Genomic DNA, 14,851 nt, shown 5'->3' with positions numbered 1-14,851 from the left:
TATATATGTAATATATATAATATATATGTATTAAATATCTTATATATATAATACATCTTTTACCCATATGGCTAGATATGGTTAGATAGATATGTGCAAACCATAATACTCAGTTGAAATGAAGATTTTTTCCTTGTAACACTATACCACATCTTATTCAATGCTTTTAGTTAGACAACACTGGTACTTAAACTTAGTACTGAACTATTAACTTTACATATTTTATGGCTAAAGTAAGGCCGATGTGAAAAATAACTATTTTTTGTTTAGTTTAACTTATTTTTATTTAGCCCTTTTAGTTATAAGAAAAAAACAGTGATAGAATAAAATATATCTTTAAATATACAGTGAAAATAAACATTTTTTTGTGAAGCTCTATCCTATTTTCCTCATGGTCCTCCATGGTGGGGCAAGGTATTATTCTTCAATATTGTCTGAACCTTGAAATATTTTGTTATTCATCATGGAAACTTAAAAATCACTGTAATCACTTGTAAAGTAATCTGTAGTAAAGCTGTGACCAACTTGAACTTTATGCATTATAGCAAGTGTCTTGTAACATTGACCTTCAAAGAGTGAGCCATTTCTTGTTAGTAATTCAAATAAATACTTGTCTATGAAAAAGACCTAATAATTGGGGCGCCTGGGTGGCGCAGTCGGTTAAGCGTCCGACTTCAGCCAGGTCACGATCTCGCGGTCCGGGAGTTCGAGCCCCGCGTCAGGCTCTGGGCTGATGGCTCAGAGCCTGGAGCCTGTTTCCGATTCTGTGTCTCCCTCTCTCTCTGCCCCTCCCCCGTTCATGCTCTGTCTCTCTCTGTCGCAAAAATAAATAAACGTTGAAAAAAAAATTAAAAAAAAAAAAAAAGAAAAAGACATAATAATATCATAATTTATCTCCCCCCTCTCCAATTATATATATATAGGTAGTAAAAAAAAAAAGTGAATATCCTTGTTTGAGTCAACCAAATTCAATAAAACCAATAGATTTTTAAAGCTGGTAGGATCCCTATAAAGCTCACCGTAATGCCATCTTGGATGGGAAAGGACTCCAGAAAGTGAAATGGATTGCTACGGATCAAGAATGGCATGAGAAATAGAACCTAAGACTAGAACAAATGTCACTGAACACCAGGCAGTCTACTTTGCCATGCCTACTCTCACATAGATCGCATACTTCCCTTCCTGAGGGCTCTCAAATAAAGCATCTTGTTCTGGTCATGCATCTTTAAAGAGCTTAATTATCACAGCTGATTGACCACTCCCATTTATTTTGATTTGTAAATTTCTGATGTAGAATCTTGAACTACCAATTTCTCTTTTTTTAAATTTATTTGTTTAAATTCAAGTTAGTTAACATATGGCGTAGTATTGGTTTTAGGAGTAGAACTCAGTGGTTCATCCCTTCCATATGACACCCAACGCTCATCCCAACAAGTGTCCTCCTTAATGCCCATCACCCATTTAGCCCAACCCCCCACCCACTTCTCCTCCAGCAACCCTCAGTTTGTTCTCTGTGTTTAAGAGTTTCTTATGGTTTGCCTCCTTCTCTGTTGTGCCGTTTTTATTTTTCCTTCCCTTCTCCTATGTCCATCTATTTTGTTTCTTAAATTCCACTTACGAGTGAAATCAGGGCCCAAATGTCCATTGACTGATGAAAGGATAAAGAAAATGCAGTATATAAATACAAAGGAATATTACTCAGCCGTCAAAAGGAATGAAATCTTGCCATTTGCAGCCATGTGGATGGAACTAGACTGTATTATGTTAAGCAAAATAAGTCAGGCACAGAAACACAAATATATGATTGAACTATCAGTTTCTAATTTAGCTGTATCAAAGTAAAAACAACTAGTAATAGGGCAAAATCCAAACTCTCCTTAAAAAACTTATTATAATGCATTTGAAAATCTCAGACTTGTTTACTGAATATATGGATGAATTTGCTCAGCCAGATTGTATCCTTTCAGTGAATTCAGGAGATGTGTTGGAGCGTCACTGTGTATAGATCAAGGTAAATATATTTTAGGGTCACCATAGGAGGACTGTATGCTTTAGTTTCACTGAGTGAAACATAATTTCACATGAAACTATTTCCCCCCTAACTGGATAATCATATCATAGTTTGAAAAAAACTTTATATAGCTAAAGAAAAAAAATCAATAACTAATCAGAGACACTAACTCTCTTAGTATAATGCAGCTTTAACATATTAGCATACCTCTTATTGTTAGATTGCATTGATTTGTGTTAGAATTAAGAGAAAAACTTTAGAACACATTTCCTTCCAGGGAAAGCTGTCACTTGGTCCAAAAGAAATCCATCACAGGATCATCAGCTGCACAACTGAGAGAGCTATCTGATCCAATAGGCAGAGTGTGACAGCATTAAGCTTGTTTGATTTATTTGTGTTGTTATGGCTTCCAATGACTTCATGAGAATGAAATATTCAAATTACAACTGTCTTTTAATTTAGGATGAACAATAAAAACGGAACAAATTCTGAAGAGAGCAAAGGAATTAAAGAATAAGTGTGAGGCAGCCAAAACTTTCTTAATTAAGACAAGAAAATGCATAAAACATAAGATTTTTAAAAATTAATGAATCAGGGGCACCTGGGTGGCTCAGCTGGTTAAACATCCAACTCTCAACTTTGGCTTAGGTCATGATCTCGTGGTTTGTGAGACGGATCCCTGCGTCTGGCTCTGCACTGACAGCACGGAGCCTGCTTGGATTCTCTCTCTCCCTCTCTCTCTGCCCCTTCCCCTGCTCACACAACCTCTCTCTCAAAATAAATAAACATTTAAAAAAGTTAACATACCATACCCATTACATTAAGAAATTCTCTTCATATATAGACATCATGTTAAAGTTAAAAAAATAAGGTATATACAGGAAGAAAATATTCCAGAACATAGATCTGACAAGATGTCAGTATTCAAGTCTACAAAGAGCTCTTACAAGTCAACACTAAAATATTATAAACTGAACTAAAAATGAAGAAAATACTTGAAACGACACTTCACAAAAGAGGATATCTAAATGATCAAAAAGCATATTTAATGGCACCCACTATTATTACTCGTCAGATCAAAAAAAACAAATTAAAACAATACTCAGATATTATTACATGCCCACAAGAATGATCAAATTAAATAGCTTGACAAGTATTGCCAAAGATTTAAAGCAACTGAAAATCTTACATTGCTGGTGTGACTGTAAACCTAACAACAGTTTTGGGAAATTATTGATAAGATCTAGTGAAGCTGTTGTCAAAATCTAGAAGGATGGCTATTTTTATAGTGTGATATTGACCAAAAAGTAATAATAGAAACATTTTAGGCATTAAGGTATGCTTGATATAGGAAGTGTATGCACATTTGCAATAATTCATCAAAATTTTTAAGTGTTTATTTATTTTTGAGAGAGAGAGGGAGACAGAGAGAGAGAGAGAGAGAGAGCAGGAGAGGGGCAGAGAGAGGGAGAGAGAGAATACCAAGCAGGCTCCACCCTGTCAGGGCAGAGCCTGATTCGGGACTCCACCTCACGAATGTTGTGAGATCATGACCTGAACTGAAATCAAGAGTTGGATGTGTAACCGACTGAACCACCCAGGTGCCCCAAGGATTCATTAGATTTTATGCCTAAATTTGTATATAATTTATAATTCATTATTATGCTTGAAAAACAATGCAAATGAAAGGATGGTTATACATTGCTCTAAAGACAGAATGCCGTTTGAAATTATTCCTATTTTATTTTATTTTTTTCTCAAAGTTTTTAGTACTTATTTATTTTTGAGAGACAGAGGGTGAGCGGGGGACAGGCAGAGAGAGACAGAGAGAGATGGAATCTGCAGCAGGCTCCAGGCTCTGGGTTGTCAGCACAGAACTGACGCGGGGCTTGAACTCATGAACTGTGAGATCATGACCCGAGCCGAAGTCAGACCCTTAACCAACTGAGCCACTCAGGCGCCCCAGAACTTATTCCTATTTTAAATCCCTATTGTTAAGAGGCAGGCAGAGAGTTGTTACCCATATGTGTGAGAAACATGGTGTTTATTTTTACAGACCTTAGAATTCATTCATTCTTTCAACATTTACTTACTTATTTATTTACTTTTATTATTATTTTTTGTTAATATTTTAACATGTATTTATTTTTGAGAGAGAGAAAGAGAGTAGGGAAGGGGCAGAGAGAGAAACGGAGACACAGAATCCAAAGCAGCCTCCAGGTTTTGAGCTGTCAGCACAGAACCCGACTCGGGGCTCAAACTCATGGACCGTGAGATCATGACTTCAGCCAAAGTCAGACGCTTAACCAACTGAGTCACCCAGGCACCCCTGTTTTTTTAATTGTTATTACATAGTAGATGTTAAAGAGACATAATCAAATCCAGTTGGGAAATTGCATTATTTGAAAATTACGTATAAAATGAGGAAAACTTGAGCACTATATTTGAGGCCATATAAAATTCTCAAGAACTTAAAGACAAAGTCTAAAATTAAGGGCACCACAGAAGGAACTTTTGCTCACAATTTTCTTTCTTCTACCTTTTATCCTTTAACATTATATCTACATTTTGGAGATTCTGAAGACATTGCCCATATATAATGTTATCTTATTGAATTTGACTGAGCCCTTTGATTTGGATTATTTTTTAAATAGTGAAATCTTAGCAACATACATTTGACATCTTAGTAGAGTATAGTATGGTATTTCCTGAGAAGAAAATACACACACACACACACACACACACACACACACACACACACACACACAGAATAGGCAAAAGGCACATAAATGGAAAACTGTTATTTTGAAAGTAAAGATACAAAAAGAAGGAAGAGAAGGGACTGACTATAGACTGAATGAAAATTGATGGGTGGCAAAGAGAAATTTTACATACTTTGCAATATTGTGCAGCTACTGTAGACTAATGGTTAATGGGGGACAGAATCTGGATGATATTCTAGAAGAGGTTGTAACATACCTATTAGAATGGCTAAAATCAAAACATGGACAACAAAATGCTGGCATGGTTGTGGAGAAATGGGAACTCTCATTTATTGCTGATCAAATGCAAAATGGTACAGCCACTTTGGAAGACCGTCTAGCAGTTTTGTACAAAGCTAAACAGAGTCTTATGCATAAGATCCAGCACTAACTCTCCCCGTCTTCACCCACATGAGTTGAAAACTTATGCTCACACAAAACGACCTGAACAAAAATGTTTATAGAAGTTTTATTCTTAATTGCCCAAACTTGAAAGCAATCAACACTCCCTCAGTAGAGGAAGAGATAAACAAATTGTGGTACCTCCAGACAATGTGGAATATTATCCAGTGATAAAAAGAAATGAGCTTTCAAGCCACAAGGGTATGGAGGAATCATAAAAGCTTATTGCTAAGTGAAGGAAGTCCATGTGAAAAAGCTACATACTATATGACGCCAACAATGACATTCTGGCAAAGGAAAAGCTATGAAGACAATAAGATTAGTGGCAGCAAGTGTCTGGGGGAGGGAGGGAGAAATAGGTGGGGCACAGAGGATTGCTAAGGCAGTGAAATTACCGCATGGGACCAGTGGTGACATGACATGCATAGTGTAACACAAGGAGTGATCCCTAACCTAGACTTTAAATTTCAGTTAATAATGACATACCAATATTGGTTCACTAATTGTAATTAACACACCATACTAATCCAAGATGTTTCATAATAGGGGGAAATGTGTGCATGTGTGTGGATACTGTAGAAACTCTGTACTTTATGCTCAATATTTCTGTAAACTTAAAACTGCACTAAAAATAGTGCATTAATTAAAAAAAGGAGATTGTATGTTAGATATATGGGCGAGTCAACGGGAGGAAACAGTGAATGTAAAAATAGAGAGGAGATATAATCTGTATTTTGGGAGGCAATTTGGAGAGATGTCTAAGAGAAGAGGGTTAGGATTTGGGAGGATAACTTTTTTTTTTTTTTTTAAATTTTTTTTTTTTCAACATTTATTTATTTTTGGGACAGAGAGAGACAGAGCATAAACGGGGGAGGGGCAGAGAGAGAGGGAGACACAGAATCGGAAACAGGCTCCAGGCTCTGAGCCATCAGCCCAGAGCCCGACGCGGGGCTCGAACTCACGGACCGCGAGATCGTGACCTGGCTGAAGTCGGACGCTTAACCGACTGCGCCACCCAGGCGCCCCCCGGGAGGATAACTTTTAATCAGCTTTTAAAGCTACTCTGAAATAAATTTTTGATTACCGTGTTTTGCCTTCGGTTTCTGAACAATTATACATTTTTGATTACTGTGTTTTGCCTTCGGTTTCTGAACAATTTTATCCCACACTTGCCAAAGCCCATGAAACTGTACAACACACAGAATAAAATTTAAACTATGGATTTTGGTTAATGATTATATATCGATATTGATTCATCAACTGTAGCAAGCAAAAACGGTTTTTAGTTTTCAAATGTGAAAAGTATAAAGTAGGTCAGCAGTGATGCCCAACGTTCTAAAACTTACAGAAAAAAAAGTAGATCCTTTATTTATTTTATTTTTCTAGAATTCCTTACCGGTATTACAACAGTCAGACTGATTGTTCTTGGCTCTCAAATGTTTACATTCCTCAGCACTGAAAGAGATAAATACCTCACTTTTTTAGATTGAGGAATAAGATGCTTTGAAAGAACATGATAGATTGTAGAGCTTTGAATTTGACCCATTTCTTTGATGTAATTTGGAGATGAAGCATAGCAATCTAAAGAAAACCAGACATGAAGAAATATTTCAATGAAAAACACAACGCTATGAAATATGATTGGCATGCTACCTATGAAGAATTCTATTTGGGGTCTGATATATCCTGCTGTTGAAGATACTTCATTCCTTCATATGAAGTGATCCCATAACTTTTTGTGCCAGCTTTCTGGAGGTATAATTGACAAATAAAATTACGTATGTCTAAAGTATGGAACATAATTTGATAAAGTGATGCAATAACATTTAGAGGCCACCCTGACGAGGCACCAAAGCGATCTCAAACATTTTAATGAGTGTTAGGGCCTCTCCCTGTGTCAGGGGACAATGAATGAATACATTGTTGTCAGGGAGGTAATTAGAAAAATGACACAAAAGGAGGGTACACACGTGATTTATCACATGCTCTGACCAAGGTATATAAGCCTCCCTCCATCCATGCTGACATTCACACTCAGGATCTTGCCTTGAATAGCAAACCCAACTCAACACCCTTGACACCATGAGATACTACGGCAACTACTATGGAGGCCTGGGCTGCAGCTGTGGAGGCTTCGGTGGCCTGGGCTGCGGCGGCTGGGGATGTGGCAGCTTCCGCAGACTGGGCTGTGGCTGGGGCTGGGGAGGCCTCAGACATGGCTCCTGCCGCCCACTGTGCTACGGCGGATATGGGTTCTCTAGCTTCTACTGAGACCCTGCCCTGGAATTCGAACATCTGAGGCTACAGGTTCATAACTCAAATCAACCAAAATTTGAAACAAACAGTATCAGCTGGGACCAAGCCAAGATCAACGGATTCAGCATCTTAGAGTCTAGGAATAATTATCATCTTCTCTTTGCCTGCTTCATGTCTCCAGGTGCCCCCTATTTCACTTTTGTAACTGTGGAATTTCCCTGTTTCCTTTGCAATAAATTATCCTCACTTAAAATGGAAGCTATGGCTTATCTTATTTATTTATTTAACTTAATTCTGATTTTCCCTTTCACAGTGTGCTTCTCTTCTTGTGTCCTTTCAGAGAAACAGTCCTAAACTCCTGGTTATCGGTCCCTGCAATGATCATAGCAACATAAACACAGAGTTTATGAGGATTAATCCGCTTTCCACAATAGCCACCTAATTTTGCTCAGTGGTGTTAGTTTTGATTTAGAATCTTGAACCTATTAATTTCTGGTTTATCTGGATCTGAAAAAAATTAACTAGCAAGCAGTGTCAAGTTCAAATGCTATTTCCGATATTAAGGATGGATTTTGAAAGACTCAGACTTGTTTGCTAAACACAAAAGTACATTTGTTCAGTCAGATTCAGATGGCAAGACCTAACCTTTTAGTCAACCCAGTCATATTATATTAGCTTTACATTGGCCAGGTCAGAGAAAGTAATAGCTTGGTGACTCCACTGGATGACTATACTACTTAGCATGACAGGGTTCAAGAACTATTCTATTTTCTTAATGGTTAATAGTAATTCTCCAGAATTTGAACAAAGTCCTTCTGTAGTTCTAAAGAAGAAAAATCCATACCATGGCTTGGAGCAGGTATTTGACATTCCTAGTATAATATTATATTATTAGAATTTGAAATGACTGCCTTTATGGGTCTCTGCTGGAGTTAGGGAAATTCTCCAGCACATCTTTTTTCCAGGGAAAAGCTACTGCTTATGTTGGGAACAACACATCACACAACTGATGCACATCTGGAAGGGTCAAATGGGCAAAGTCTGACACACTGAAACCTGTCTGATTTATTTGTAATTTTATAGCTTCAGCTTGACTTAGTGAGAATGAGATATTCAAGTTATTGACTGTTTTTCGTGTTTAGAATGATCAATGAAAATGGAACAAGTTCTGAAGAAGGCAGACAGAAAGAATTAAATAACAATGTGTGATGTAGTAAAAAATTTAATTGGAACCCAAAGCATTAGACATAAAAGAAAAAGATGACTAAATTAGACATCGTTATATTACAACATTGTGTTCTTGTATAAACAGAATGTAAAGTAGAAAAATGCAAGCGACAAACCAGGTGAAAATAATTTTAATGTATAAGTTTGATAAAATGCCACTACCCCAAAATGTAAAGAGTTCCCGCTAATCAATTATAAAATATTGATTAATTGATTAATATTAAATAAGCCCAGTTAAAAATGGACAAAATACTTGAACAGGCATTTCAAAAGAAAGGATATCTAAGTGGCTTGTAAAGATATGTTAAATTCCCAGTGCCATTATTGATCAAGCAAAACCAAATTAAACTAATATTCAGATAACACTATGGACCCTAAGGATGATCAGATTAAGACTCTGAAACGGTCAATGTGGGTAAGGATGTGGAAAATCTGGGACTCTCATAGATTGCTGGTGGTACAGTAAATTTAGCAACTGTATTGGAAAATCTTGGGCAGAATCTACTGAAGCCAAATATATATAGTATAAATTGGCAATGTGTTTCCTGTGTATACCCAAAGTAAAGGAATGCTTAGGTCTACAAAAAAGGTCTCTATTAGAAGGTACATAGAGACTTGATTCATATGAAAGAAAGAAAGAAAGAAAGAAAGAAAGAAAGAAAGAAAGAAAGAAAGAAAGAAAGAAGGGAGGGAAGGAGGGAAGGAAGGAAGGAAGGAAGGAAGGAAGGAAGGAAGGAAGGGAAGAAGGGAGGAAGGGAGGAAGGGAGGAAGGGAGGAAGAGAAACTACTCAAATATAGATTTACCGGAGCAAAATAGTAAATAAATTGTGCTCTAGTTATACAATGAGCTACTTTGCAGCAATGAAAACAACAAAACTAACGTTACATGCAACAACAAAGATGCATCTATCTCACAGAGACAGTGATGTACAAAGTATTTCAGGGGAGAAAAGTGCTGGTATACTTTATGATTTCATTCATATGACATCCAAAACAGGCAAACTTCTAGGCAGGAATACTAACTGGTGGGTCAAGAGAAAATCTGGGCAGCTTGGGTGTAATCGATCTAGGTAGTCTGTGAGTTAAAGCAAAATATCACTAATTTGTACAGTTAAGATTTGGGTATTTTACAATATGCTTTAAACAACAACAACAAAAAGCAAGTGAAATGATGGCTTATGAGCTTCTCTAAACTAAGAAAACTATTTGAGCTGGTTCTTCCTTTAAATCCTCAGATACATTCATAGAGATACCCATGTCTGTGGAAGGCATGATCCTTACCTATAAGAACCCTAGAGTGCATTCATCCATTTGACTCTTCCTCATTGATTTTCTACGTCCTGCTAGTATTTGCACAGCAGTCAACTAATCCAGCTGGGAAAATGCATCATCTGATAATTGCTTATAAGCTCAACAAAAGCTGAACAGTGTATTTGACTCCATGAAAGGTGAAAAAGAATTTAGATGCTCAGTTGAAGAGCGTATCTGGCAGGACTCAACCAGGATTTGAATCAGCCTTGCACATAGGTGATTAAGTTCTCCAAGTAAGCTGAAGGACTTTTTGCTTCACTTCATGCTTTCTCCACTCTGTCTTTTTATACCTATATTTTTGGAGATTCTGAAGACCTTCTTTTTTTTTAAATTTTTTTATTAGTTTTCTTTATTTTTGAGAGGCAGAGAGAGACTGAGTGTGTGGGGGGGAGGGGCAGAGAGAGAGGGAGACACAGAATCTGAAGCAGGCTCCAGGCTCTGAGCTGTCACCACAGAGCCCGATGTGGGGCCCAAACTCAGGAACCATGAGATCAAGACCTGAGCCAAAGTCAGTTGCTCAACTGACTGAGCCACCCAGGCGCCCCTGAAGCCTTTTAAATGTTAACAGCCTCTTACTGAATTTCATGGCGAATTAGGCATTTTTTTTTCTCAGCATCTAAGATCTTAATAAGCATTTCATATCTTACCAGATACAAGTTAGCTGTTTTCTGAAATAGAAAAAAAAAATAAACACACAATAAGCAAAGAGAATACAAGGACAAAACTATTATAGTAAGAGTGAAGATACATATAGAAGAATTTCGGTAAAAATTGGATAAAAATGGAGGGAAGCCAAAGATAAATTGTATATGTTTCCTTATTTCACTGCTCAGACCTTAGCAGGAATTGAGAGGAACTGAGGCAAGTGATACTGGAAAATTGATTGAATAAGAGGGTAAATAATAGATTAGTGGAAAGGGAAGAAAAGGTGTCTATGAGGCAGAGAGGCAGATGTAATCTGTATTTTTGGGTAGATGATATGCAAGAAAGGGGCTCAGGATGTGAAAAAAAGGAATTTTGAATGTATTTTTTTAATGCTGCTTATGAAACACATTTTGATTACTCTGATTTGCCTTTAACATTTGAATAATATTACTTGATGTTGTTAACCCAAATACTGATTTTCTAAGCTAGTATGCAAAATCAAAAAAGAGAATATTTTTTATGATGTTCCATGTCATAAAATAATAGAACGAAGACGACTCTCTTTCAACTTTTTTTTTTCCTGAACTTCTCTACTGATGTTCACAGCAGGTGAACGGATACTCCCAGGCTTTCAAATGTTTCTTTTCTTTGGCTTTGAAAAAAGACTTTACCATGAGGTATTAGGTGCCTTTAAAAGGATATAATAAATTGTGCTGAATTGAATTTAACCAATTTCTTTCATTTAATTATAAGTGAAGAATGACAATTCAAGGAAAGCCAGAGATGATGCAATCCTTAATTTTAAAACACAACACTAGCAACTGTGTTATGCAATATGTCTGGTTATGAGGAATTTTATTTAGCCTGGGATGTTCAGGCTTTGAAAGTGCAGCGATCCTTTCTCATAAAAGGGATGCAGTATGTTTAAGGGACACCATGACTACATAAGCAATGCAAGCTCAAACACTTTGATGAGTTCGAGGGCCTCTTCATGTCAGGATCGTGTCAGACAGGTAACACACAGAATGACACAAAACTAGGTAGCATGTGTTTTTATCACCTGGTCTGCTCAGGGCATGTAAGTATCCCTCTACGCATGCTGAAATTCACACTCAAGATCTTCTATTGAACAGAGAAACAACTCATCACCCGCGACACCATAAGCCATCACAGCAACTACTATGGAGGCCTGGGCTACGGCTACGGAGGCTTTGGGGGCCCGGGCTATGGTTGTGGCTGGGGATGTGGAAGTTTCCCTGGACTGGGCTGTGGCTGGAGCTGGAGAAGCCACAGATATGGCTTTTGCCTCCCACTGTGTTATGGAGGATATGGGTTCTCTGGCTTCTACTAAACGACTGTGCCAGTAATCCAACATCTGAAATTATAAGGGACTTCCCCAAATTGATGTTCAGGATATGAACTTCCAATATCACGGTGGGATTATTTGCACGAAAGTATTTGGCTTCTCAGAATTTTGAATTTTTCAATTAATGCCTACATCTTCAACATAACTCTAGAATCTTCTTCTGTTTTGCTCTAATAATGCATTGGATTATCTGTTCACCTGCCAATAAAATGTAAATTTGAAAACAAAATATGGTTTTTGTTTTGTTCATGGAACTCAGTTATGTGGAAGTGATGTGCTGTTTTAATTTTTAGCCCTATAAGACATGTCAGTAGACTGTGGACTGTTACCCGATTAAGTGTGAAACGATAGAGCCTGACAACTGGATTTTACCTGCTGTACACATTGAGAATCTCTAAGATTCAGAGGAGACTGACTGAAAGGACAGTTGGACTAAATTGTCAATGAGGGAAGCTGGGCTTAGAAGAAAAAAAATTTTTTTTTCATATACTTCACAAACATGGATGCAGCTAAATTTAAAAACTAACAATTCTAGACCAAAATGAAAAAAAAATGTTTCGAAAGGTTAGCAATTTAATATTTTTCAATCTCTTGCTTTTACTTAGATAATATTTAGATTTAAGTCGATAACAGCATCATATCTATTTATCAAATATATGTGTTTTAGGTTATTCAACTCACATTTTTCAATTTAGTACAATGCATAATAATTCCATTTATTTAGAAATTTATTTGGTTGTTTTATTTTAACCATAATCAAATGATAAAAGATCAAACCATATCACTAGGCTCATTATGAAAGTAAATCACCTTTCCAAGAATTTTTGTATTTTGAACGATTTCACCCCGTGTGTCGTATTATTTTGCACATTATATAATTTGACATTTGCATCAAGCAGCCGATATCTATAACTCAGTAATGAATTGGGGCAAGGTTTTTCCTGTGAGGTCATTTAACTGAAAATATGTTAACTAAAATTTTTAGTTAGCTTTCCTATATTCTCATTGCATCTTCATGACCAGACATAAGAATTTTTTCAATCCAGGGGCGCCTGGGTGGCTCAGTCGGTTAAGCGACTGACTTCGGCTCAGGTCTTGATCTCACGGTTCCTGAGTTCGGGCCCCGCCTCGGGCTCTGTGCTGACAGCTCAGAGCCTGGGTCCTGCTTCGGATTCTGTGTCTCCCTCTCTTTCTGTCTCTCCCCTGCTCATGCTTTGTCTCTCTCTGTCTCGAAAATAAATAAAACATTAAAAAAATTAAAAAAAATTTTTTCAATCCAATAAGGGAAACAAACAACCAGACATAATTTTGAACGAATTTATTTTTCAGTTTAAGCTGATGCTCAACACAGCTGAATCCACAGAGCCTTCTTATGAATCTGAATTGTCCCTGATGAAAATGGGCAGGAAGAGAGACATTTTACTGATGAATTAAGAAAAAGCTATAAGGAAATACCAATGTTTTTTCCTAAAATCAAATGATGTGTTCGGGGAACAATATAAAATTAAGCTATTTTGTTTAAATGTGTCAAAATTTGTCAAATATGTTTGATTCAGTCAAATAGTAGTGTCATAAAGTTGCCAAAATCAAGACATTAAATGACAGCAGGGTCATGAAACTTATCTTTCAAGTAAACACACACACACACACACACACACACACACACACACACTCCTCAGAAAAGTAACTGGTTTCTGTAGAATTATGTAGGCTCTAGTGACCAAATCAGGACCAAGGTCAAGGTCTTCTGAGTTCAGGTGTCACAGTGTCCTCTGAGCTTCCATGAGCACAGCTGCATTTATGGCATATGCAGAAGGATTACCTTTCTTAGGTAGAATCACCATTTCTACAACATATTGTGGTTATGATTTAGAGAATTAACACTCTTAATTTCAGTGTTAGTTTTATCTAGATTTCACCTATATCTATATACATCTCTCTCTCTCTCTTTCTCTCTCTCTCTCTCTCTCTCTCTCAAAAGATGGAAGTCTTCCTTCAAAAGGCACAGACTTATTCAGTCTACCTAAAGATAAGTTTGCTCAGCCATCAGTTATAACCTAGGTTTTTAGTTGCTCCAGTCTGGGTGTTGTAGACTCTCCATGTACAAAGCAAATGAGGTATAGCTATATGACTCTGTTATTTCACACTTGATCAGGTAACAGTCTTTAAACATGCCCTCTAGGGCTAACAGTGAAGACAGTCATCTGTATTATTAGATTGAGAAACACTGTGTATGACACTCCTAGCAAAATACATTATCATATATTATTATATCTTATTTCATGGTTTCATTAATATTTTTGAGTGAAGGAAATACATTTTGAATTTATAACAGAAGTGCCCTTACCTTCCAAATAAAAGCTATAACTTGACCAATGGAAGAATGCATCTTCATCATTTCACACATACACACAGGATCTGACTTTTACACCAAGTCATTGTCTTCTCATAGAAAGTTCCTGAGAAGAGAATGACAAAGAATTGTCTAAGTCTTTGAGTCCACTGAACATCAGAGAAAAACAAACAACAACTCTCAAAAAAATATAAATTTCTCAGTTTTCAAGGATAACTAGTATCCAGAGGATATTACCATTTTTTTCTATTTTTTAACTCAGGAGAAAAAAATAAAATATATTCATATATTACACAGTATTATTCCACAACTTTATGTTCTTAATTATATACCACTCTTCTTTGAAAATACATAAATAAGGGTGCATTTCATCATTGAGTTTATAAAAAAAATTGTGAAATATATTGGTTTTATCTCTTGTGCGCGTAGTTATTTGCCTTGGAAATAAGAACATAAATTAGTATCACACAGTCAAAAAAATCTACCAGATTTACTTGACCATTCATGAGATTCTTAAA

At 36.6% G+C, this 14,851-nt stretch overlaps 2 protein-coding genes across 2 annotated transcripts; both read left to right on the top strand.

Moving 5' to 3' along the window:
* Positions 1-7,190: 7,190 nt before the first annotated feature.
* Positions 7,191-7,689, top strand: LOC112850455 (keratin-associated protein 19-4-like). Its single transcript, XM_025914106.2, has one exon. The coding sequence runs from the start codon at positions 7,258-7,260 to the stop codon at positions 7,444-7,446; it is 189 nt and encodes a 62-aa protein (XP_025769891.1). The 5' UTR covers positions 7,191-7,257; the 3' UTR covers positions 7,447-7,689.
* A 1,336-nt stretch (positions 7,690-9,025) lies between these two features.
* On the top strand, positions 9,026-12,046 carry LOC112849779 (keratin-associated protein 19-7-like). The gene is made up of 3 exons (XM_025913482.2): positions 9,026-9,073; positions 10,107-10,185; positions 11,748-12,046. Exons 1-3 carry the CDS (start codon positions 9,026-9,028, stop codon positions 11,963-11,965), a joined length of 345 nt encoding a protein of 114 aa, XP_025769267.1. The 3' UTR covers positions 11,966-12,046.
* Positions 12,047-14,851: the final 2,805 nt, after the last annotated feature.

The sequence above is a fragment of the Puma concolor genome, chromosome C2, assembly GCF_028749965.1.
Source record: "Puma concolor isolate L17-30 chromosome C2, mPumCon1.1.hap2, whole genome shotgun sequence".
Classification (NCBI taxonomy): domain Eukaryota; kingdom Metazoa; phylum Chordata; class Mammalia; order Carnivora; family Felidae; genus Puma; species Puma concolor.
Note: the sequence above shows the minus strand (reverse complement) of the source record. Positions and strands in the feature narration are given on the sequence as shown.